At 40.3% G+C, this 24698-nt stretch overlaps 2 protein-coding genes across 4 annotated transcripts in view; one reads left to right on the top strand and one right to left on the bottom strand.

Annotated features, from left to right (window-relative positions):
• VPS54 (VPS54 subunit of GARP complex) overlaps positions 1 to 12833 on the top strand; it is a 60043-nt gene extending 47210 nt beyond the window's left edge. For both annotated transcript variants that reach the window (XM_067565237.1, XM_067565238.1), the window contains 6 exons: positions 3287 to 3374; positions 4204 to 4325; positions 4436 to 4516; positions 7877 to 7984; positions 9059 to 9153; positions 11681 to 12833. In XM_067565237.1, coding sequence (XP_067421338.1) covers positions 3287 to 3374; positions 4204 to 4325; positions 4436 to 4516; positions 7877 to 7984; positions 9059 to 9153; positions 11681 to 11786 — 600 coding nt within the window. In that variant the 3' untranslated portion in view covers positions 11787 to 12833. The remainder of the gene's footprint in view (positions 1 to 3286; positions 3375 to 4203; positions 4326 to 4435; positions 4517 to 7876; positions 7985 to 9058; positions 9154 to 11680) is intronic.
• A 67-nt stretch (positions 12834 to 12900) lies between these two features.
• UGP2 (UDP-glucose pyrophosphorylase 2) overlaps positions 12901 to 24698 on the bottom strand; it is a 33504-nt gene continuing 21706 nt past the window's right edge. For both annotated transcript variants that reach the window (XM_067565240.1, XM_067565239.1), the window contains exons 4-10: positions 23805 to 23990; positions 18986 to 19119; positions 17972 to 18269; positions 16389 to 16586; positions 15929 to 16171; positions 15161 to 15265; positions 12901 to 13885 (exon numbers count right to left, since the gene is read on the bottom strand). In XM_067565240.1, coding sequence (XP_067421341.1) covers positions 13778 to 13885; positions 15161 to 15265; positions 15929 to 16171; positions 16389 to 16586; positions 17972 to 18269; positions 18986 to 19119; positions 23805 to 23990 — 1272 coding nt within the window. In that variant the 3' untranslated portion in view covers positions 12901 to 13777. The remainder of the gene's footprint in view (positions 13886 to 15160; positions 15266 to 15928; positions 16172 to 16388; positions 16587 to 17971; positions 18270 to 18985; positions 19120 to 23804; positions 23991 to 24698) is intronic.

The raw sequence follows: 24698 nt of genomic DNA, 5'->3' as shown, positions 1-24698 counted from the left end.
ATTGTTCATCATGTGTTAAAACCTCGGGTGTGGGGGGGAGAACAAAAAAAACATCCACCCTGAATCCGTAGCGGTCATGCGGGCATCAGTTATTAAAGTGATTAAATAGATCAAAAAGTGAGAACATAACCTATGAGTATCAGGGACTAACGTATACTAAACTGCAAAAGTTGCAATAGTTTCATGTGACACCAGACATCCTCATATTTTTTCTAAGTGTTTCTATTAGACAGAGTCATTTAATACAGTAGTAGAAAGCTCATTAAGCTGGTCTGTGTATAAGGGAGGAATTGCAGATTTCTCTTTTCTCAAAATAACTTTTGGCCACTAAAATAGTTTCTCCACTCCATATCTTAATATTGACTGGTAATACCAACTAATCCAGCACCCCTAAAATATACAAGCTTGGAGAAGGAAAGATAGCAACACTTCATTTTTTTGAGAGCACTGAATATGGTGTTCCAGAACACATGCATTTTTGACAGGTATAGAGGATGTGTGAAAGGTTGTCATGTGGCTGTTTGCATCTCCATTCACTGTGCATTGCCTCTAGCTTTAAACAAATGTTCTGGAGTCCATTAGTACCTGTTTATCCTTGCATTTCTTCAAGAACAAGATATTAAAGAACTTGAAGTATCTTTCACGTTAAGCCAGATATCCTTTCTGGTTTCTGTTGTGATAGTAAGACCTTAAGTTCTTTTTCCCATTTTTCTTTGATACTGAGATTGAGCAGTAGTACAAAGTATTAAGCCACCTATAAGTAATTCCTGCAAAGTGACTTTTGTTTTCATATCTCTTAACATGTTCTTCTAGAGGTGAGGGAGTTGAAACAGATCAATTGTCCCCTATTCTTGCGTGAATCCTTGAGTGTAGCTTCTGAAAGAAGGAACTGTGAGACAGTGGTAACTGATATTTGTTACACTTATAATTGAAAGAGGTCAGTCTATCAAGGCCATCTCCACACTTAAGACAATTGGGATAGAAAAAGAATTAACAAAAATTGAAGATATAATACAAATGGAAGTTTACCAAATTACTAGGGTACAGACCTTTTAAATATTCTTCTCTGGCAGTGCCACATATACAGGGTTTTTTCCCCCCTGAGAATCATCATTTAAGTTCATCCTTAAAACTTTCCATAAATAGATAAATTATGAGTATGAGCATTCCTGTTAGTATATTTCTTTTCATTGTCAAAGTAGCTTGTGCTGTTTATTAATTTCTGTAGTTCCTATCTCTGGGGCAGCTAGGCAGGCTTCAGATGCAACTAGTCTTATCTAGGATATAGGTTGCAAAGTGGTTCTCAGATAATCAAGTCCCAAACCATTTTGGGCTTTGCAAATGACCACCAATATCTTGAATTGCACCTGGAAGTGAACAGGAAGCCTGTGTGTGGATGTACACACAGATGTTGGGTTTGGAATATCTTGTTTTGCTGGTCTAGACTTCACAGATAATATAGCCATAGAAGAGAGAACACTCTCTCTCCCAGCATAGGAATGCAGAAGTTCTCTGTTATAAACTGTCAGACTGAGAGAGTCTTAATCCACTAGCATTTCAGACTTCTTCCCTGCCTCTTTGTTTGCCAGACCATCTGGTACCCTGATGACCAGCAAAGTTGATACAGGGAAGGACTATTGAGAAGCCAGTCTGTCAGGCATCCTGGATAGCAGATGTTCTGCTAGACAATCAATGAACTGACTCAAAGGTTGAATAACAAATGCCCTCAGAGCAACCTGAAACTCCATAGAGTTCCTAAATGTAGGACTGTACCACAGAAGTAGGTAGAGAGAGTTTAGATTTGTTCAAGGGGCTCTAGGACTTGGCCATGTTCCTTCCATCCCCACTCCACATCCTCTGCCAGCACAGGTTGTGGTCCATTGCTCATGCCTTATCCCTTGCTAGGCACGCGGGCAAAGGCGGCAATTGCCCAGGGGCGTGACAATTTAAAAGGACCCAGGCCTCTTCTGCCTGCAGCCCCGCCCACACTCCACCTCTGCTCGGCCTCCCCGCCGTTGCTCGCCACTTGCGCCCCTTCTCTCCTCCCCTGCTCATCCCTTCCCCCCCACACCACTGCTCCTCACATCCCCTCACCCTCCCAGCTGTCGCTTGCCACCTGGGGGAAGGGGAAGCGTGGAAGAGAGGATCAGGACTGAGCCGAGGGAAGGGATGTGGCAGTGAGTAAGTTGAGCAGGGGAGGGAGTGGAGCAGGGATGGACTGTGGGAGGGACAGAAGAGATGGGACAGTTCTGCTCTGGGGCCCTGGTTCCATCGCAGTCCTATTTTGTGTAGCTAATTTTAGGTAGCTGCACAAAGAATCTTTTCCCCTACTCACTACTCTCTTAAGAGAAGAGAAATTTCTGGGGCCTTGTTCTCTGAATGGAAACAGGCATCTATGGGGTCATTAGTACTGCTGAAAAAAATGTTGCTCCTCTAATATCAGTATTGCTTAACTCTTTCTCCTTAACTAATTTTTTCATACTGTTCTCTGTCCCAAATGTCCCAGAGTTGGCTGGGGTGGGATGAAGGAGAGGTCAAAATCTAAATCAGAAAATTGATTGTCTGATGATTTCCTTGGGACTAACCTTTCCCGCATTCTGCCCCATCCAGCAAAGTTCAGTGGTGCAATACCTATTCACCTCCTCTGAGGGCCTAGTACAAAAAGTATTTATTTAGTCTTCTAGTAAGAATTCACTGTTTCCATGCGTTCATCTGGAGTGAGGATGGAAGTAGCTTAACCATATCCCAACACCTCATGACAAGTCTGAGCCGCCTCCAGTATTTTCAGGAAGAAAGCATAACCCAAATGCATCAGAGGGAGAGGTCAGTACCAGAAATGAAATAATTGGGAAATAATTTTCCATTCTTATTACTCCCTATTTCCATTTCTGTCCCTGAAGTTCAGTCTAGAGAGTCATCATTGGCATGAACTGATTCAAGAAACACCAAGAGCTTGATTCAAAGCTCACTGAAGTCAGTGGAAAAACTCCTGTTGCCTTCAATAGACTCTAGATCAGGTCCTGAGTGAGTAAATCCTATGTGGATTATGAGATCCTGAGTAAACACAAAAGAGGAATCATTAGAAAAAGAATGGGACTCCCCAGAACAAGAAATCTGTGTAAGTTCAGTACCAGGCCCAGTCAGCTGTCATCAAATGATTAAAGTCTTACTCACTTTTACCTGTGGTATTTCTAAGGTGCCTCTCATCCCCATATTCTCCCACGTTACATATAGATATTCAACTCTTAAGGTGAGTTATCGTTACTTTTCTTTCTCTCTCTGATAGTATTTCAACTCCAGAAGCTGCCAGCTAGTTCTCGGAGCAGGTGCATTGCAAGTTGTTGGTTTGAAAACAATAACTACAAAAAATTTAGGTATGGATTTAAAATCTTTTCAAATCTCTTTCCTCAGTCAAATAAAATGCTAAATATTCAGGATAAGCTATCTCCAAGTTGCTGTGATCTGGAAAAGATGTGAAGACATGAGAAGTGTTTACTTCAAATATAGAACTTGTATAAGAACCTGTGACTTGTAGTATTTAAGAAGTGTGCTACAGTGTGTGTCAAATTCATTGTTAGTCTGTCAGATCACTTTAAATACACATCTTTTATGTTACTTGGCGGTAGAAGAAATCAACCTATTAGCCAAACATGGTCTTCAGTCAAAATAATTGACTTTGGAAGATGGAATTATTTCTGAAATAGTGACCTTGTCACAGATGTGAGTTGTTCGCTATTTGGAGTTTGAAATTCGGAATACACAGTACCTCCAGTGTTTCAGTTGGATATAATACTCTTTGCTTCCTGTCCTAAGCTGTAGTGAAATGTTGCTACGCTCTGTTAAACAGCTGCCAAATTCAACTCGAGAGATGACTGCATTTCAGTAGTGGGTGAAAGGATTTCTTTGTATAGCTCCATACCCTACAGTCAGTCTTTACTCAGCTAAAACTCCCATTACAATCAATGAATGAAGAACTGTGTGACTTGGTACTCTACATGTAAAGTGCTTTGGATCCTTGACTTGAATATAGTAATGTCAGATGTTTGTATTTTCACTAAATGACTTCCTAGATTTTCACTTCTAGCTTATTTTTGAGTGTTGGATCTGTATTCTGTTTTTAGAGAAGGTGCAGGCTATACAAAATGACTATAATTGTATAATAATTAAGCTATTTTTTCCCTTCTCTTACTTCTGGGTTTACAGCTCTCTCTTCACGTTGTCTGCAGCTAATTGTACACTACATTCCTATTATCAGGGCTCATTTTGAAGCTCGACTGCAGCCTAAACAATTTAGCATGCTCAGACATTTTGACCACATTACTAAGGTAATTCTTCGTGCATCTTCTAATTAAACTCTATATTCTCTCTCTCAATTGTGCTGTGAAGAATATGAATGTCATTAGATAGCAAATAAAGCCCTATTTTTTCATTACAGGATTATCATGACCACATAGCTGAAATTTCAGCAAAGCTTGTAGCCATAATGGATAGCTTATTTGACAAACTGTTATCAAAGGTAATGATTTATGGAAATAATTATACTCTGTACACTGCATTTGTGTGTTTCATTATGTGCAGAATCTTAGACTAGATGGTACAAAATTTTCCTATCCAGGCATCGTTTAAACTTCTTTAAACGTATGTAGTATATACACAAAGCCCTGTGCTGTACTTAAGAAAATATACTCTTTAAGAGTCAATGCATGTATGTCATTCGCTTTTATAAAATAAGCATTGGTCATATCTTGAATCTAATAAATTGTTAAGCTTTCCTTGATGCAGTAGATCCAGTGTATATTGCAGCTTACATACTTTACCAAGCTGCTTGGCTACTTTGCTTTCTTGGACAGTCCTGTCCAGCTGCTGGCTGTTGAGACTAGCATTTTCAGTCAAGCTGCTGGCTCCCACCCCTGAGGGCAACTCCTGTTTCCTGCTCTCCTGCACCGTGAAGAGCTTGAATGCCGATAGAAACAGCTGGAAGCAGGATGGAGCCAGTGCCATGTGACCTCCTAGAGCGATGTGTACCCTAGATTGAAAACTGATGAGCTATAGGAAATTGGTATGTAAGGAAGGTTGGTCCAAGCCACCAGTCTGGGGCTTGAGAGATCCAGAACCTATGTCATGCTCTGCCACAGACTTCCTGTGTGACCTTGGACAAGTCGCCCTGTGCCACTGTTCCCTGTCTGTAAAATGGGGATAATAACAGTGTCCTACCTCACAAGGGTGCTCTAAGGATAAATTCATTTAAAATAGTGAGGCAGTCAGGTATGGTGATAATAGGGGCCATATAAGTACCTGAGATAGAAAGATTGTATCTGTGTTTGTTGAAATCTGAAGTGATCAATTTGCTGTATGGCTAAACCTTATGGTCTAGATTCTGCCACCCTTACTCACAATGAGTAGTTCTTTACCCTGCAAATAGTTCCATTGATCCCGTTGGATCTGCTGATGGCGCTAATAGGGAAGGTGAGAGAATTGAGCTGTCTGGTTTGATAATTAAACTGACATCAACCTTCAGCCTTTTTTTGTTTTGTTTCTTTGGGGTTTTTTTAAAAGCTGCTTCATAAGGAAATGTTATCTTAGGAAAAAAATGAACCTTCTGAGTGACCAATTTGATGGGTTCATGCGAACACATTTATAACAGAGGCTAGTTACAAGTCAGATATTAATTGTCCAATAAGAAGTGGGTTGGGGGAAATCTAGTTATGTGCTTGGCTGTTGGCACAATTCTGTAAATAGTGCCTACACTCTGTTTCAGAAAAAGTAAAATACCAGAGATAGGAAGAATCTTTGGGACTATATTATGCTTCCCCTCCCCTCCCCCAGACACAGGCTAGCAAGAGTTGCTGCTGATTGGGAGTGCAGGGTCAGATTGCCACAGAGGGGGAATGAGAGAAGGCTTGATTTTTGATTTTCTAATGGCAGTGTTCTGGACCTTTGCAGTGCTGCGTCAAGCGTGTTTAACAAAAGTTAACTTGGTCTAGAAATCACAAATTGTATGTTGGGTGACATGCTTCTCGTCACAAAACAGTCAGCATGGTCCAGTGGACAGGGTACTAAACGGGGACCCTGGAGACTTGGGGTTCTCTTAATGTCTCTGCAGCTGACCTGCTGTGATCTGCAAACCATTTCACACCTCTGTGTCCCCTCATGCTCTTTGTTTAGACTGAGAGCTCTTTGGGGCAGGGACCTGTCTCTTACTATGTGTGTGTACTGTGTCTAGAGCAATGGTCTCAGTGGGGCCCTGGAGACACTGCTGTGACACAGTTCTGTTACTTGTAGGGGTGCAGGTAGAAGAGAAACGAGTACTATATTACTGAAAATAATACAGCCCCCTAAGATCTTAGGCTCTCTTTGAACTCTACTTTTGTTGCCATTTGGATACAGCAATAAAAGTTATGGTACAAGGTGTTGAGCACTATAGAGGCTGGAAATGCTGAGCAACTTGCAGGATTGCAAACTATACTTTAACACCCTCTTCTCCCTTGGGCTGAATATTTCATGTAGTTAAATCCTAAAACAGCCACAGTTTTACCTTGCAAGTTTTCTATGACTTTTCCACTTCACAGATACATACAATGATTTTTAAACCAGAAGAAGTGACTGTAATTCAAGTCCCTTGGAACCCCTTCCTGCAAATGCTCCCATATATAGTACCTATTACCCTGAGAAGTCCCATTAACCTCCATAGTAATCAATCTTTGGTAGGCTGTGTTTGCAAGATCAGGCCCTTTGTCTCCAAGACTTATATCTCAAGTATAATTAAACTATCGGCTTTCCTTTTCTTCAGAAAACTCCAATTTTTCCCTTTCTAGCACTGGCCAAGCTAATTTCTCCAAATTCAAACCTACTTGTAAGCAGATGTAGCTCCTTTTAGTTCAGCAGTGTTTGTAAATTAATAATAATCTTGGATAATTCATCCATAGACCTCAAAGCTCCCTACGAATTAGGTTAAGTATCATAATCCCCTTTTCAGAGATGGGGACACTCTGGGGCCTACGCCTGCTTAGACCAGGCCTAGCCTCGGAACATACTCTTGGTCATGAAACTGCAGATCAAGCTTAACTGAGGAGAGTATTGCAGCTGGGACGTTGCTTTTTAAATCACAGTTCCTTGTAGATGTGGGAACGTAAGAATTTTGTTCCCTTGTAGTAAATCTCCTGTTGTCTAGCAGTTTTCAGTAGCTTGTTTCTCAGATATCAGCCATGCTCAGTGAAAAGGTACCTCTCATCTTATTTCTCCCCTCTATTTCCTTATTCCTTAGGACCAGTCTATGCTGTCGGCAACTGACAGTTCAACTGTATTTTTCCCCGTTCTTTAGCACGTGCTTGGTTTTCAGCGCTTTCATCTTTCCCTGTATCAGAAACTTCAAATTGTCTGTTCTTGGAGAGCTTGCTCATTTTCTTTTTTCAAATATTGTTTCCGGAATGAGAAGTGGTGCATACCTCATAGACAGAATTATTTCCTATTAACTGTGGAGAGAGAGCACATTTCAAAGGTGGGGGGAGGGGGAGAGTAGCTAGTACAGTATAAAGCATGGCACATTTAACTGTCAGAATAATCATTCTCTCCCTAAAATATGACTGAGAGAGGTAATGTAAGCCAAGTAAAAATAATGAGCAAAAAAGCAGCAATTAAAACTAACCAAGACAAATGGATCAGGTTGGGGGAATGCTGCTTTGATCTGAATTTTACTGTTGGATTATAAAATGCAAAGTGCCAGTGATTCCGTAAGGCAAGCTGTTCATGGATCAATAACTTTTGGTAAATGATATCTGAAGACCTAGCAGCATAGGAGGCAGCCAAGAACGTTTTCCTTTTGACCATTTTCTAAAGGTGTTTGAAAACAAGTGACCAGTGTTGTCTTTATTACCAGTATGAGGTGAAAGCTCCTGTTCCTTCAGCCTGCTTCAGGAATATTTGTAAGCAAATGGCAAAGATGCATGAAGCTATATACGACCTCCTTCCGGAGGAGCAAACACAGGTGAGCATTTTTAGTTGTTCTGAAACTATTGTAACACTTCCCTCCTAAACGCACATCATTGCCAGTACTTGGGACACTTTTGCTTTCTACAGACAAAATAAATCAAGTCAACAGAGTAATTTGTTGTGAAAAAATGTGGTTGCAAATACCATTGTGGTGAGTTCAGTTTGAATTGAGTATTTTTTCAGGGGTTTTTTTTTTTCTTTTTTTTTTTGGCGGTGGCGGCGACGACGCACGGTCACTTTTTTGCAATATTTGCTCAGCTTTAGCTCCAGGGCACGACTAAGCTGACTTACTTCCCTTTTGCATCTAACTTGTGCTTAATATCTAGATGTAGGGATCCTAAATACAGGAGTTAGTGGTGAAATTCTACACAATGGCAATACCTTGGCTCTTGTGTGTAATCAAGATGAGAATCTCCCAGATTTATTACTGAAATCGACATTAAAACAGCATTTTATGCAGCTGTAATACAATTCAAACTTAATTACATCACTGGATTATTCATGTCACCAAATCTGCTATGAGATCAAACTTTTCTAGATGTGCTCATTGTAATATTAGGCTACAATCAGTACTTTTATAGATGACCAGGAAGGACCATTCTGTCACCTAATGCATTGAATTGCAGTCTGCCTCTTACGTTAATAAGAACTGTGCTAAAAATCCTGTAGGAATAACTGATCCTTTTGGTTAATGTAGGGGTTTAAGTGGTTACAGTACAAGAAAAATAGTTTATTTTATAGCACCTACAAGTGTGCTAGGTGCCTCTCAGACAGAGAAGAAAGGTCCCTGTCTCAAAGAGCTTACAATGTAATTGCTGGACTTGATAGACAAGTGAGAATACACTATCCAACAGAACAGAGGGCATATGGAGGGAAAGAAACATTACAGAAAATGTTTCAGTGTAGGCATGCACCCATCCTAGAGGTTCAAATGTTTGTACTTTGTTAGTGTTAATGCACTCTTTTTGGCAGTGCTACAGAAGGGAGTTTTGGGGAATTATATGAATGAGGTGAACTTCCTTATTCTGATGCTATTAAACACAGGTTTTGTTTTTGTGGTTTGTTCTAGATGTTGTTTTTAAGAATTAATGCAAGCTACAAACTTCATTTGAAGAGGCAGCTGGCCCACCTAAATGTAGTCAATGATGGAGGACCTCAGAATGGGTATGTGTGAACACTTGTTTTAAATTTCCAAAGTAGCTACAATGCTTAGTTCCTCTAATAAAACTACTTGCTGTAATCAAAATGCCACTATAAGCAGTAGTGTGCAAGATCTATTTGGAGCCCTGCTTTACTAAAAGGTACACATTGAACAGGGTACTGCTTTTAGAGAAAATAGGGGAGGGAGAGAGAACATAGTCCGGTGAGTAAAGAAAATGATTGAGAGACAGGAAATCTGGATAGTATTCTTTGCAATGTCGCAGATTTGTGACACCTTGGACATGTTGTTTCATCTGCCGTTGCCTGTTTTTCCCTTTTGCGTAATGGTGACAATCATTACTTACCTCACAAGTCATGTGACACTTAAAGCACTTTGGAATGATGAATGAATTCAGATGTATGGCTGGAAGGTGCTAAATATTATCAAGAATCAGTATTTTATCTGTGTATAGGGAGCTCCCCTACAGGAAATGTTTTTATATCAGAACCAGCATTAGGGCATTTCTCTCCATAAAGAAATCTGATTCTGATTCTTTGTAAACAGAGCTTATGCCAACAGGTCTCAAATACTGCTTTTTTTTCTCCCCCAAATACATTAATAGAAATTACTATTCCTGATTAGCACAGTGATAGTTCTGCCACCATGTCTTGTATCTGACAGTGGCCAGTACTAAATAGTTCACAGGAAGGTGCAAAACACAAAACTCCTAGTGGACAATTATTGAATAATCTACCCAAAGTGGAGTTTCTCCCTATCTCCTCTTAGAAATTTCTTCCTGAAATATGAGGGTTTATTTCTCCAGTTTTTAGCCAGTTTAATGAATTGAGGATGTTTTAATTCTCCATATAAACATTTAATTCCTTAGCTTCAATGATAGGTAGTTGCAGTGAATTCCATAGGCTAATTATACTTTGTGTAAAGTATTTCATTCGATCACTTTTAAATATTTGATTCCTTTCAAATTTGTTACTTTTCAATTTCATTGAATGTCTCCTTGTTCTCAAATGATAACAGGATAAATAGGAGTGCTGTTAATCTTTTCTCCTGTTTGTTACTTTGTATACCATTCTTATGTCCCACTTATTCATCTTCTTTCTATACTTAGTTATGAACAGAACTATGGAGAAAGTATGGAATCTTTTTTCCAGGACTGACACCAAACCGCTTTCATTTCTGTTATTGCCATGGGGTAGTCCATGCTTAATTGTCTTCAAGCTGAGGGTGCACCATTGATTTATTGACTGGCATTTTTTCTAGCATTTTCTCTCTAATCCTTTATGCATTTTAAAATAGTGGTTGATGACTACTACTGCTCACTAGAGCTGGCCAAAACTCAGGGATTTCACATCACCTGGAGTATTTGGTATTTTTGAATTAGCTTGTGTTCTGATTTGGAATGAAAGCAAATTTTCCAGCCACTCAGCAGTTCCTGAATATTTTGTTTCAGAAACACCAGAATATGATGTCCGTGAAACTTACATTGCTGTTCCTTTTACAGCAGCTGTTCAGGGCTGCTGCCATGGACTGGAAGCTCCAGCTTTACCCAACTTGCCTCTGGCCTGGTGAAGGATTTGTCAAATCTGTAATAGATTTGGTGAAACATTCTGGTTTAGTGAATTTGACCAGCTCTCACTGCTTACCCTGCTGCCCACATCTCATCCTCTGGGGCTATAGTTTACTTTAGATCTCAGAAATATGTTTGAATAGCTTCATTAGTGCATACTAACTTTCAACTGCCATTGTGCTTGTCCCAGCTTTGATAGGTCCTCCTGCAGTTCTTCATAATTTTCTCCAGTTTAATTGCCCTAATTGTTACCTACAGATCTTGCCAGGTCACTTACACATTTTAAAATCCAGGTCCACTATGAACGTTACATACATCCCCTCCCCCCTTTTTTTTAAACCCAGATCTTAGCCAGTTTTTAACTCATGACAGGACAACAATACACCTCACCCTGATTAGTTTCCCAGTAGCTGCTTATAAGGAATTATGTCAAATGCTTTTTGAAGTGTAAATTGTCAAAATGTTGTCTATTTTGTTGATGTGCTTAAAGAATAGATGAGAGAAGCATGATTTTTCCCTAGTATATAAAGCTCCTCGAGGTAGAGTGCAATCCATCTGAGTTAATATTGCACATTATTGTGTCAGGATTTTAATCCTTGTTTGTTTAGGCTGGATTATCATAGATGCCTAAAGGGAGTTAATGTCCAATTTCCTTTGAGTTATCTGACCCTAGATCTATCATAAGATGGATAGAAAAGCAAAATGGAATCAGAAGTCGACATAGTGGTCACTAATATCTTTGTCTATTACTGGTAAGCAGTATCACATTACTCCTGTGATCTAGATAAATTTTACACCCCTCCCCCCCTTTATCCCAGCTCAGAATTGCATAATGGAGGTGATGTTACTTCAACCTAGCTCAAGCCCACCCGTGGGTTGTTTGAATTGATGTGCTCAAATCTGATCCTGTTTCAACTAGTGCTTTAGCATCAGAATTATAACAACATCTGTTTATTTCATTACAGATTGGTTACAGCAGATGTAGCATTTTACACTGGAAACCTTCAAGCTTTGAAAGGCCTTAAAAATCTGGACCTAAATATGGCTGAGATCTGGGATCAGAAAAGGTGATGAACTACTGGAAAATAGTCAGTTGGTTCTGACCACCCAGTGTCTTGCCTTCAAGAAGCTTGAGGCAAATAATATGGATGGAGTCCATCAGAGGATGCTATTGATATTTGGGGAAACTAGGTTCAGAGTGAGCTGCAGGGAGTGACCTTTTGAGTGTCCTTCAGCAAGAAACAAGTGATCAGCTGTCTGTGCAATGGTTTTTTATTTTCATTCTCTTTGGAAACAGACTCAGGTTTCTTTGGACCAAATCCAAACGAACACATAGCTGTAACACAGCTGTAGTCTAGAATGCTCTGTATATCTTTATATTAAAAAGATGCTTTGCATTTCCTTTAGTGCAATGAAATTTACATGGCGTCCCACCTTATTTAATGATGGTGTAATATAAAATCTTGCAATTGAACTCTGTAGAAAATGTTTTTCCTCAATGAAACTATGCTGTTCTAAAATTTATTTTTTTACAGATCTTTATAAAAAAATAAATGGCTCAATTGTTTGCATGTAGGATTCAGATTTATTAGGGAGCAGATGTGTTTCAGGGTATTTCTTCCAGCTAGGCTCTGTACTGCTACCAGAAGATACAACTTTAGTAAACATTATGTTCACTTAAGCTATTATCTACTGGATAGATTTTAAACCGATAATCATTAGTGCTGATAACATAACAGATACTTCAAACGGATACCAAACCAGTGCTTTAGTCCTGCCACTTTGGAGTACTCATTGGCATGATCGGCCTATGATGTGGATTCTGCCAATTACTCCCCCTACCCATTTTTAAAAATTGCATATAAAGAAAAGCATGGTGGGGTGAAAGGAGTAGAATTTTAGCCTGCTGTACCTACTTAAAGTTACACTACTGCAGTAGATGGAGAGGTGATGGCTGAAACTAGTTTAGGTTGATTGAATGAAGACTCTAATACTACCTTTTAAGTCTGGAAGCTGCCAGTAAAAAGTTAAAAAAAAGTGCCTGTGTATTTCACCTCCACAACTTTTTACCTAAGCATAGTCTGAGTGCCTAACCTTGTAATGATTACATACGATGGAGTGGTCTACAGTGTTTGTGTGCCTAACAGATGTCATTGTCAATGAAAATAAAGCTATAAAATCAGCATTGTTTTTAAAGACCAACTTTTTTAATGATACAGATCAATCTTATACTAAACATATAAAATAAGTTGCTTACAGGTACCATAGAATTGAAAGATTATCAGGACATGGGGACTTATCCTTATTTAGGACACCATTTAACAATAAACATAAATCAGTCAACATGTCATTTTTCCATTTACTTCAAAGAAGGGCAGATTAAGGTCTTACAGAGGGATATAAGAATGCAACAAAAAACTTATACCCAGATGCATTAGATTCTTTGGGTAAATTTAGAACATTTTATTCCATCTTAAGCACAAGATCATAGTGACAACCTTACCTCTCAGCATTTATAAGGAATACATTTGTGATATGAGAATAGCTTAAATATTAACTTGTATGGTGAAGTGATACAGTTAGGTATGATTTGTGAACACTTAAACAGTATTTCTAACAGCTTATTTCACTTCGTAGCAGTAGTGAAACATTTAGTTTTATCAGACCTGTCATTTAAACTTCATAAAAAAAATACATGAAGTAGCTAACTGTTGCTTCACAGCTTTATTTTTGCAGTTACAAGCATTTCAAAACTACTGACTATCAGAGGCAAGCCTCAACTTCTTATAGAAGGTCTGTCCATCTTGTCTCAAGACAAACAGTATTGCACTTTAAGGTTATATTAACTGAGTTACAGATTCCTCTGACAGACCAAAGCATTACTTCTGCACTTCCTTTTTACTGTTTAGTTAAAAAGGGAAGCACAGAAAGCTACTTAAAATTAATACTGCAGGATACAGTGAGTAGGTGACAAAGCATAGGTCTTGTGTGTACTTATTTAATGCCTACAGGTTCTTCCATCATAAGGTGGGTTTAGCAGGATCTACAGATTGAACATTGACTCAGTGGTCCAGGATCCTAAGATTGCCAGATACAATTTTGTTCTCTAATACTGCTCCAGGTGGGATGTCAATCCTGTCACCATGATTTGCAATTATGATAACTGTTCCCTAGATTAAAAAAAAATGCACACTGAAGTCCATTTAAAAACCAAACACTAGACATACCTCATAGTATAAGCATCTATAAGAAAGCAAGGCTTCTAATGTTAACTGGCCCTCTGTGCAATAACAGACACTTTGCTAAGTTGTGTTGTAGTGGGCTGTAATACACATCTCATTTTCTCAGACAACAGAGTGGTTGAGTAAGCTCTAAAATGAGTTTAAATTTTGCCTAAAAATAAATTTAACAGTAGATAGTAACATCTTTTCACTAACTGTACTACTTGTTTGGTGAGTAGAATTTCACTCCCATTTAAGTGCTATTATGGACAGCGTTATCTTTATTCAAAGGATCTGCTTCCTGTGTGTATTCTGAGTCATATCTGCTTACTTTAGGGATGAGCAAATTTACTGCTTATTACATGTCACGCCACAGCGCTGTCTCAGAGAATGTGCTGAAATCGCCCCTCAGACAGAACTGGTAACTACAGGCTATAAGCCAAGAGATAACGAGCTCCTATGACTTCCATGGGAGTTACCAAGAGCTCAGTACCTCCTGATTAGAATATAAGCTCTACTTCCACAATTGTACACTGCTAATACGTGGGCAGAAAAAATGAAAGTTTGTGGTAGATACTTGAAGTTTTAAAAAAAAAAATCACTATGCTTACTTGTGGAAATCAGACAAATCTAGAACCTTATGAGTAGAGGGGAGAGGAAGACGAGTTCACAGGTCACTAGGGAGGCCCAGGTTCATCTCTGCCAGATTTCTCATGGGCCCTTGGGTTAAGCCTCTGTGCCTCACTACTCCATCTTAGAACTCCCCTACCTTAGATATGTTGTGAAATACTCACACTAGAGTGAGGGGGAGCACAAAAGTGTCTTATGTACTTAGTTTGCAAAACACTGTAGATAAAAATCCTAAACACTAGTTTGTTTCAATTTGACAGTTTTTGTCTAAATGCTACATACATTACTACCTTGACACCTTTATGCATTAGCCTCTGCAGTCACTGGACCAAGTTCTAACTCAGAATATGAATAGTTATGACAACTTTCCCATTAGATACTTTATGCATGTGCATAGTTTTGTGGTAAAGATTTAGAGGGGCTTAACTTTTCTAGCAAAACAGCAAGAGTCCTGGGGCACCTTAAAGACTAACAAATTTATTTGGGCATAAGCTTTCATGGGCAGAAACCCACTGTGTCAGCTTTCTAGTTTGTCAAAGTAGCATAGATAAAATGTTACCATTTTATGAAAGTCAGCCCCATGCACATACACACCTTTAATGCAACGTTCTTGCCAAATGTAACATCACCTGAAACCGTGAGATGATCCAGTTCAAGCATATCTGGTATACTTTCAAACCTCCTCACGTAATCTTGAACCTTTTCAAAAAACAAAAACAGCAACAGTTTAGATGATGCATTTGCTAATGTATCCCCCTGCCCACGCAATAAAACCTAAGGATTTAATGCTACAAAAAAGTGCTGAATCGAGTTAAGAAAAGATGAGACACAAGCTAAATGTAAAATGTATAAATATAGCAGGCTTAACAATCCTTCAAGAATTTATTTTGTGGATGAAGAGCTCCTATCCCTATTCAAGGAAACTAGCTCCAAAATCTGTTCTTGAATATATATGACACATCCAAAAGTCACCAACTATCCCCATGATAGCAATGTGAAAGCTAGTTTGTGGGAAACTAATTATGGACAAAAGTAATGGTAGTACATGCTGTCTAGAAATTAAGCAGTTTAAAAAAAAAGCTGAACTTTAGAATGGACGAACACTATTTGTCTGTACTATCCCCAAGCAAAAGGGTAAGGGAGTGTGAGATAGCTATTATACTGCTCTGAATGTTCAGCTGGAAGATGTTGCCTGCAAGAATGCAGCTATTATTTCATGACTCAAAGGAGCGGTCATAATATGCACAGTTGGCAGTAATTATAGTAACTGTCCTAGTTTCCTCTTACTGGCATGTCAACATACGAGGGGCATCAGACTTTACAGTCTATTCTTGAGAAAAATATGGAACTATGAGAGTTTACCTTGGTGAAAGAGCTTCCCAGTTTGACCAGAGGCACTGTCGGAAATTCACGTTTCTCACTCATAGTTAAGGATCCAGCATTAAGGCTATACAGGTTGGACATCACAAGCAAGAGGTCAGATGTGGTCTTGACAGGCAGAAAACGACTACGAGGTACATTTATCCCTAAAGAATTCTCAAAACTTTTAACAGCAGCGCCAACTGCAGTTTCCAACTGAATAACATTTAAACCTCCATCCAAAGTCTGAAAGAGAAAGTTGTAGCATGCACGTGACCAACAGACAAATACTTGTTCACCATCAAACCTGTAAATAGCCAAAAACACTAACATTCTGTTTTAAAAGGGGACAATTCTGTAGAATATAAAGACATTCAAGAAACAAAGCTGAAGTTGGAGAAGTCAATAAACAGCTCTGCATAGTCTCTGCTGGTTTCCCGCTGAAGACTTGCCATAAACTTACCTTTGGATTAACAATGATCTCCATATCAATAGCGTTTTGCTCTTGCAGTCGTTTAATTGCAGACAAAGAAATCCACAAGTTGTTTGTATTGAATATTTTGAATTTTGACACAGACTTGAATTCATCAACATGTGCTTTTGGAACCTGAGCTATTTCTACCAGTCTCAGTTTGTTTTCATATTGCGTGAGTGTACCACCCTGCAAAGGCAGAAAAGATTAAGTACTATAGTATATATAACAGCACGCTATACATATATATAATCTTAATAATAAGAGCATGCAATATATATCTTCTTAAAACACAAATGAGGTACAGTTGGAAGTGTTTTTCCCATCACATTCCAATACCAAATATCTAATCTTATATAAAACTTGCTTAATTTGTGGTAGAAACTGGCTGGAACACTAGCATTGCCAGTTATTGATAATGGAGAACACTAATTTTTAATAGAGCATTTTAATAGCTGTTATCCACTGTGGCTCTAGACAATGATAACATTTTCAAAAGCACCTAAGTGATTTAGGTGCCTAAATCACCTAGGCACTTATCAAAAGTTTTAGTCAATTTAAAAATCACCTTTAGTTTGGGATGGATAATTAAACAATGGAGAATTCTATAAGGTTACATGTTGGAATCTAAATTAAACCTAAATTTCCACAAAAGGAAATTTAAAAGCTATGTTTGAAACATACTCTCCAGAGCTAGCTATGTAGTGCAGGTTGTGGGGCCACTTACTATAGTCTCAGGTAACTGTTTCCTCAATACCCCGAGGCTTCAAAGGCTAAAAAGAGTCCTGTCCTTACATTATATTTCCTTTTAGGAGTTCAGTCAGATCCTTTATAAGAATACCAAATAAATGGGGCACTAGCAGTATTTTTCATGTTTAAAGAACATGGGACAAGACCCTTACAAGCTAAGTGGGTGGTGGCACAAATAACTGCATGCTAAAAATGCTTACAGCATGTACCAAACATGTCTTTGTTTTGGTTTAAATGTTGACCAACAATTGGTCAGAGATCCCGGCTTCACCACCTGAAACCTACTGGCCAGGGCAGGATGCTAGGTCAAGACTGCCAGAAATTTAGGCTGTAGAGCATTATATATTGTATTTTTAAAATACAGAAGTAGGTTAGGCAGTCCTGAACTAGCAAGAGATGCTACTACTGTATTACAGTGGTTCTCAGCTTTTTCCATATTAAGACTCCTCTTAGATGTTGCTATCTAAGGGATAGGGAAAGGTGTCATGACCCCCAGGTTGAGAACCCATGGGACCTATACAATAGGCTGCACTGTCTAGTAGCTCAAGCCCAGTAGATGGATATATTTTTCATACTTGCATAGGCTGATCAAAACAGCATGCTATCTGCACTCCATGCCAGAAGACTGGTAGTACTTCATAAAACCTGCTGATTTTACAGCTCTCTTTCAAATTAGATCTACAGCTGACTGTTGGGTTGAAGTACAAGTCAAAGCTATTTGAGGTGATATTTAATATATAGATGAATCTACTGATAAGAAAATGAGACTAAAATTTTACTAAGACAGTGAGTGGATGAATCAACTTGAACAAATACATTTTTACCTTAACATCTGCCCTGGTTTTATTTGTGACCTCCATGACAAATTCACAGCGTTTTCCATTTGGTGGATTCATGAGATGGTTAAGAATGTAAAGATCCACAGTTGCTCCCAAGTTATCTATATTGGACACAAATATGTACTCTTTCCCCTCTCCTATAAGTGTGTCAAGCAGACCAGAGTTATAGAAACTGGAATAGATATCGCCGTGACCCGGGGGATACCACGCCTCGGTATTCTCTCCTGAATAAGATACATCCTTGGCTATTGGCAGTAGTGACTCTTTATTAATTCGAGGATACCTGCAAAATGACAATTATTAGATCTCATCCATGTTAAATACTGATACAGAGCTTAGTGCAGTAGTAATGCGGTCACATGGGATACTCCAGGCTTGGTGTAGTTTTAAAAGGAGATTATGTGTGTTCATACTCGGATACCTGGGCAGAAACTGCAAGTTATTATTTAATTAAGTATGAACTTAAATGAATCCTCTCTTTTAAGCCAGAGGCAACGCAAGTTTTTTCCTCCACAAAGGTTCAGAATGTGTTATAGTCAGTCAGAGGAAACTAGGAATGCACTTCAAAAATGCAGGGTCTTCCAGAATCTCCCACGACCAGTTCAGGGCAACTTCATTCATGGCCAGGTCATAAGCCACTTCAGAACCCATCCAACCTGCTTCTGACAGCCCCAACCCTGTGGTTTCACAGCCAACATGCAGTTCAGAATTCAAACCCCACATTCCTAAGTTCCACTTGCAAGTCTGTTCTTGAAATACAGATTTCTTCCTCACATTTATTTTTAGTTATTAATTTTATCTGGCTGTTCTTGGGCCTTGTCACTTCTTAAACTTCCAAAAAGGTCCATATAAAGAGGTAGAACGTGAAAGTAAGACTGTCACTATTAATACCCAGTAATATTTAATCTGTCTGAAAACTTAACAAAAATCTTTAAAATGCACAAGGAAGAGTTTACTTGTTTTTTTAACCCCAAACAGAAGAAAAAAATTCTCAGATACCTGCTTTGATTAAAAGTATATATTTTCACACGACTGTGGCTGTACTTCTGCAAGATTTTCTTTGTGTCTTCATCAGTGTTAAAGGAATTCATTAGAACAAGAGGAACATCTGTGTTGTAGGTTTTGTTTAGATGCTGGGGGGGAGATCATATTCAGCAAGAGTTACTGGGTTTTATTTCTGCCACCTATACAATTAAACTTCAGATTCTATTTCTAGACTATTTTAAACAATGGTTATAAAAAAAAAATCCCTTAAAAAGGTATCTAGATGAATATAACATTTAACTAAAAAACAATCTTCATAGCTACAAAGGCATTTATGATGAAACAACAATAGTTATTGAAGGTCTAAGTTAAATGCACACACACACACACACACACACACACACACACACACACACACACACACACACACACACACACACACACACACACACACACACACACACACACACACACACACACACACACACACACACACACACACACCAGAGCCAAGACTACAATTCTGTTCTTAATTCTTCAGTTCCAACTGAATAGGATAGGATACTGCATACAAAAAGTGCCACAAAATGGTTATGTTGAAGGGAGTCTTAGCTGTCTTTGAATTTCAGACAGATATACATCCAGAAAACTGTTTGTTCCTCTGTACAAGATTTTATCCCAATAGTCAATTTGGCGCTTTTACAATCCACATTGTATGTAAGATTCTTTATAAATGGATTGGAATCTCCTACTCACAACAACTGCTTTAAGCTTTTTTGGGCAGATCAATGACATGATCAAGGGTACAAAGCAGTTAGGATGTTATGGTATTGGTTATCCAGGAATTGGTTAAAAATGGTGCAAGTGGATGTATGGGTTAACAGGAGACTGAGCCCAATTAGGCCACTGGGTGGCACCTGGAGGTGTGTACGGTATAATATGATAAAACCCAGCTGGGGAGAAGCTGGGTCTTCATAAAGGATGGCACACAGTGCAATGGCAAGAGAACCAAGAATGAGGTAGGTGTGAATTTCTCTCTAGGGTTGAAGGCTGAGAGAAGCCTGGGATACTTGGAGCCAGGATTAGAGGGTACTAAGCCAGCAGGAAGCCTGAAGCAGCGAAGCCCAAAAGCAGTAGCAATAAAATCTAAGGGGACTTTGGAGAGGAGCTGCAGGAAGGGATAAGCTCTTCTTGCAGCCCCTGAGGAGGGGAGATTCCAGGCAGGAAGCTCTTGGAAGCAGCCCTCTGAAATAAGAGCAAGGAAGAACTCTGCAGGCATTAGGCTGTACCCCAGCATGAGGCCCTGAGGAAGGAGGGCGTGGGACCTGGAAAGGAAACTCAGGAAGCTGAGGATGTCCAGGAAGGTCACTAGAGGCAAGGAAAGCCCTAAGTACAGACAGATAAAAGGTGAACACTAGAGGAAATAGTGATTCTCAAGGCCTTGGCCCAAAAGAGGGTTGAATATGGAGCTGAGGCTGAGGAGCAGCCAGGGCTTCTCAAAGCAGCAAGCCTGACACCGGAGTCGGTAAAGCACCGTGAGTCAAGTGGGATAGAAGTACTTGAGCTGCATTTTCTTTGTGTGGTCTATGCTGAAGATCTCAGATGAGGACTCTGTTTTACTAACCCCCAAGCAGAGAGGTGGAAGAGACTGGAACTTTGGGTATTGTTTCATGTGGACTTATTCTACCCAAAGAGGAGTGTAACTAAACCATGAGCTGGACAGAGGGCTGAGTTGCAAGAAGAGGCAGACCACCTCAGGATTGGCGCAACCATTGGCAGGAGGTAATAGACAGGAAGAGCTGCTACATCATGTCCAGCCGAGAGGGGGCACACATGTGAAGAGTCAACGTTAACTATTATCTATATGTAGAAAGTTGAAGATTTTTGGCATGGGGGCAGGACACGGGCAATAAAACATAAATCATGGAAGCCAGAGTCCCGCAGTGTGGGGCTGAAGCAGAAGTCTCACATGGGCGACATACAGGGGCCTGGCAGCCCAAGCCCCGCTGACTATGGGGGTGGAGGGGAGGGCTAACAGCTCGAGCCCTGCTGCCTGGGACTGAAGCTGTGACCAAATCATATCCCTCAATAACAGTCTAATATAGACAGAGCACACGGTGTAAAGTTTTTAAAAATTCAGAACCCAAAATGAAGTGTCCCCTCCCTTAACTATATGAAGGGCTATAATGGGCATGAATAAGATTTATCCTTATAAGATAAGAGACCTCTGTAAAATTATCCTTTTTGGAAGCAGGGCAGAATTTACCACTATCTGGGGGCTGCGGGGATTGGAGCTCTCAGCTGCCACAGGCGGCAAGGGTCCCCGAGCTTGGGGGCTGGGGGAGGGAGAATGGGACAGCAGCTCTCAGCAGCGACAGGGACCCCTCCAGCTCTCAGATGTGGTGGGCTGCAGGGGCCCCGCTGCATTCTTCCAGAGCAAGCGGTAAGGATCCACAGCAGCATGGGCAGGATGTTCTACTAGGATGTGTAGCGGGACCCCTGGCTTTGAGCCACTGGCAGAGACGTCTGTGGCTCTGAGTTGCGGGCAGCGGGGAAACCTCGGAGCTCCGGGGTCCCTTCACCGCTCTCGGCGTCTTTGAGCTCCAGGATCCCCACCACCCGTGGCAACTGACAGCAGGGGTGCCCGAAGTTCTCAGCCACCACGCCCCTTTCTCCCCTCTGGGCAGCTCCCAGCTGCCACCCTCTTATTTTTAGTAAAAGTTATAGACAGGTCACTGGCTTCCATGAATATTTGTGTATTGCCTGTGACCTGTCCATGACTTTTACTAAAAATAACGGTGATAAAAACTTATCCTTAGGCATTATTCTATTGCAATAAGGAGTGAATCTAATCAGATTCATTGGGACAGTTCTGGAAAGAAGAATATTCACTCCAGATATGGTTTGAGGCACTCACTTGTGAAATTTCTAACTTCTGGTACATTAAAAAAAGATGTGGGCACACACACAGTGTCTAACTCTACTGTGTGTGCCAGGATCTATTCAAATAATCTTTGAAGAAAAAAGGTGATTAAAAGACAAATTTTGGAATATGCATCTTGCCACAGATCTCCGAGAACTTCTGTTAAGTGCAGCTTTCATGTCTGCAATGGAGCAGCTATTAAGGACATAAGTTTTCAAACCTGCATGTGAGAGAGAGAGAGAGAGAGATGGGAAGCAAAAAGTGGGCGTATTAACCTCCACATGGACAGTCAAAGAAACTTAGAATAAGCTTCAAAAGAGAGGACCTGAAACACACTCAGGGTATGTCTATACTGACGGTGGCAAAGTGTAGACCTGCTCAATCGATCAGGAAGTCGACTGAGTAAAACCACCTCCTCAAGTAGCATAGTGCTGCGTCAACAGGAACATGGTTCCCGTCAGTGCAGTGCAGTGAAGACGGTGCGCAGAAGGGAAGCACAGCAGTCGACGGGAGTTATGCAAGCTACTCTGTGTAGTTTGTGTAACTCCCTTCGACTGCTGCCAAATCTCCAGGTAAGTGTAAACCAGGGCTCAGATATCACACTGAATGCAAGAATCAGGCATGAGTCTAAATCTTTGTATGGGACTGCAACTCACCTTCCCAGCCCTTGGGAAAAGTACCAGCAGACACACCCAGATATATGTACTCCAAACTAAAATGTTTTGGTAAACACCTAAAACTAGAATGAACTGCATGAGGAAACCAGGGCAAGCCAATTTCCTACCCTTTCATGGCCATCTTAATTATTTACTATAAGGGTAACTAACTAGGTAGCACTGTAAATATAAAGAGGTTTAATAAACTCATAAGAGTCAAAATGCCCTCCTAAAATCTGGAGCTGCAATTTTTCATTTGCTTTTCAGAGGAATAAATGCCAATCACTTGTAAAATCTGGGTTTTACTCAGAAGAGAGTATATTTGCAGAATTAAGCGTAGAGAAAACAATGCTTTTAAAACTACTGTTAGGACTTGCATTTGGAAAAATATCAAATGTGTACCTGGGATTCTGCTGCTTAAGACCCTGCTAAATTCTGCAGTTTGATCTATGGTACTTTTGAAGTACTAGCACAGTCTCAGTTTGCATGCATATTGATTTAAGCTTGTCCAGAGTGGTGTGGATAAAGGAATTCAATTATTTAACGTTCTCCACCCATTTCATCCCCATAGCATATGCCAGGGGTGGCCATATTTACTGACACCCATCCCCCCTCCAAGACTCCCCTCCCCGCTAGGCAAAATCCTCTAGCCCTACCACAGGGCAGAAGCTCCAAGCTCCCCACCCGAGTCTGGTAGGCAGAGAATAGGAGAGCATAAGGGGCTCTGCAAGCCGCACTTTAACTGTAAAAGAGCTAAATGCAGCTCACAAGCCACAGTTTGGCCACTCCTAGAATATGCCATACTTTATTTTTATCCACGTTTTCAGTGCAATTCTCCGCATCCCTGTGAGATGGGGAGGTCTCCCGTTTCCCCTCCTCTCCTTCTTTGGGAAGCCTCCATCATCATCACCATCTAAGGATCACATGGGATTCCTTTCCATCTCTGTTAATGCTGCTACTTATTCAGCCAGGGTGGGGCTGGGAGCATTCATTGCTACTAAGTGGTGCACACAATCCAAGGCAGGTGCAATAACTCATAGCACACCCCGTCTACAGTGACACAGAGAGCAGAGCGGGGAGCCAAGTCCAGTTTCCTGAGGGCAGTGCCACTCAGCTGGCCCAGTTTCAATTTTTAATCAAATCACATTAGTCAGTGGAAGTGTTTCTATATTAGCAAGAATTTCAACAAGAGTTTTAGCATAAGCTCTAATTCACAAATCATGTTGTTTCCCCCAATGGCTTTCAGAGCAGTTACCTCAATCTGCTGAACTGTCAAGTCCAAGAAGGTGTTTTCATTCCGCACTCCGATAAGACTTTTTGGGCCTTTACATCCCATGCTGGTGCCCAAGCCTCCATTTAGTTTCACGACAACCAGTTTGTTCAAGACTGAGGTTATGTTAACAGGCAATCCCCTAGCCTTTATCTTCTCATAGGGCTGAATCTGTAAGGAAATGGCAATTTTAGAAGGTATTCAACTAAATTTGTCAGAGGGGACTGAAATAGTTTGTCAACTTCTAACATCTTTTTCTAGCTCTTGTTACCCTTCCCCACCACCAAGAAGGGATTTCTAGAGGAACTGGAAAATATATCATGTAATAGAAAGGTTAAACTCTAAACTACAGCTCTTTGCCAAAGTTCTCAGCTTTTATCGGTTAGGAAATGACTCCCCCACCCCACCCCACCCCCAGCTTCTCAAATTTAAGTTAATTTAGTCAACGATACCCAAATTTATTCAGTGATGCTTCACGAAGTGCTTGGCATATTACAGATACATAGGAAGATAAGGTTCCAGCCCTGGACAGCTTACACCATCACATACAATACAGTTTGCTAAATAACCTTTCCTCTCGGAAAATGTGTTGTTATAGACAAATGTGTCAAGGAAAGTATCAGCTTTATTCAAATGCAGATACTCCTCATCCCTTCCCTCTTCTAGAAGACGGAAAATGGACTGGGTGTGAAGAGAGGTAAGGGAGCAGGTAGAGGATCAGGATACCATCCCCCCCACTGACAGTGGTCCACCCAAGGCCAGCAGGAGAATCTCTTTGTGGATAGAAAGCTGGCTAGATCATCAGGTTCAATGGGTAGTGATCAACAGTGCGATGTCTATTGGAAGCTGGTAACAAGCAGAGTGCCCCAGGAGTTGGTG

The sequence above is a fragment of the Emydura macquarii genome, unplaced genomic scaffold, assembly GCF_026122565.2.
Source record: "Emydura macquarii macquarii isolate MOO-44397 ecotype Brisbane River unplaced genomic scaffold, CSIRO-AGI_Emac_v2 contig_2676, whole genome shotgun sequence".
NCBI lineage: Eukaryota > Metazoa > Chordata > Testudines > Chelidae > Emydura > Emydura macquarii.
The sequence above is the reverse complement of the archived record's forward strand: the minus strand, read 5'-3'. Positions and strand labels throughout refer to the sequence as shown.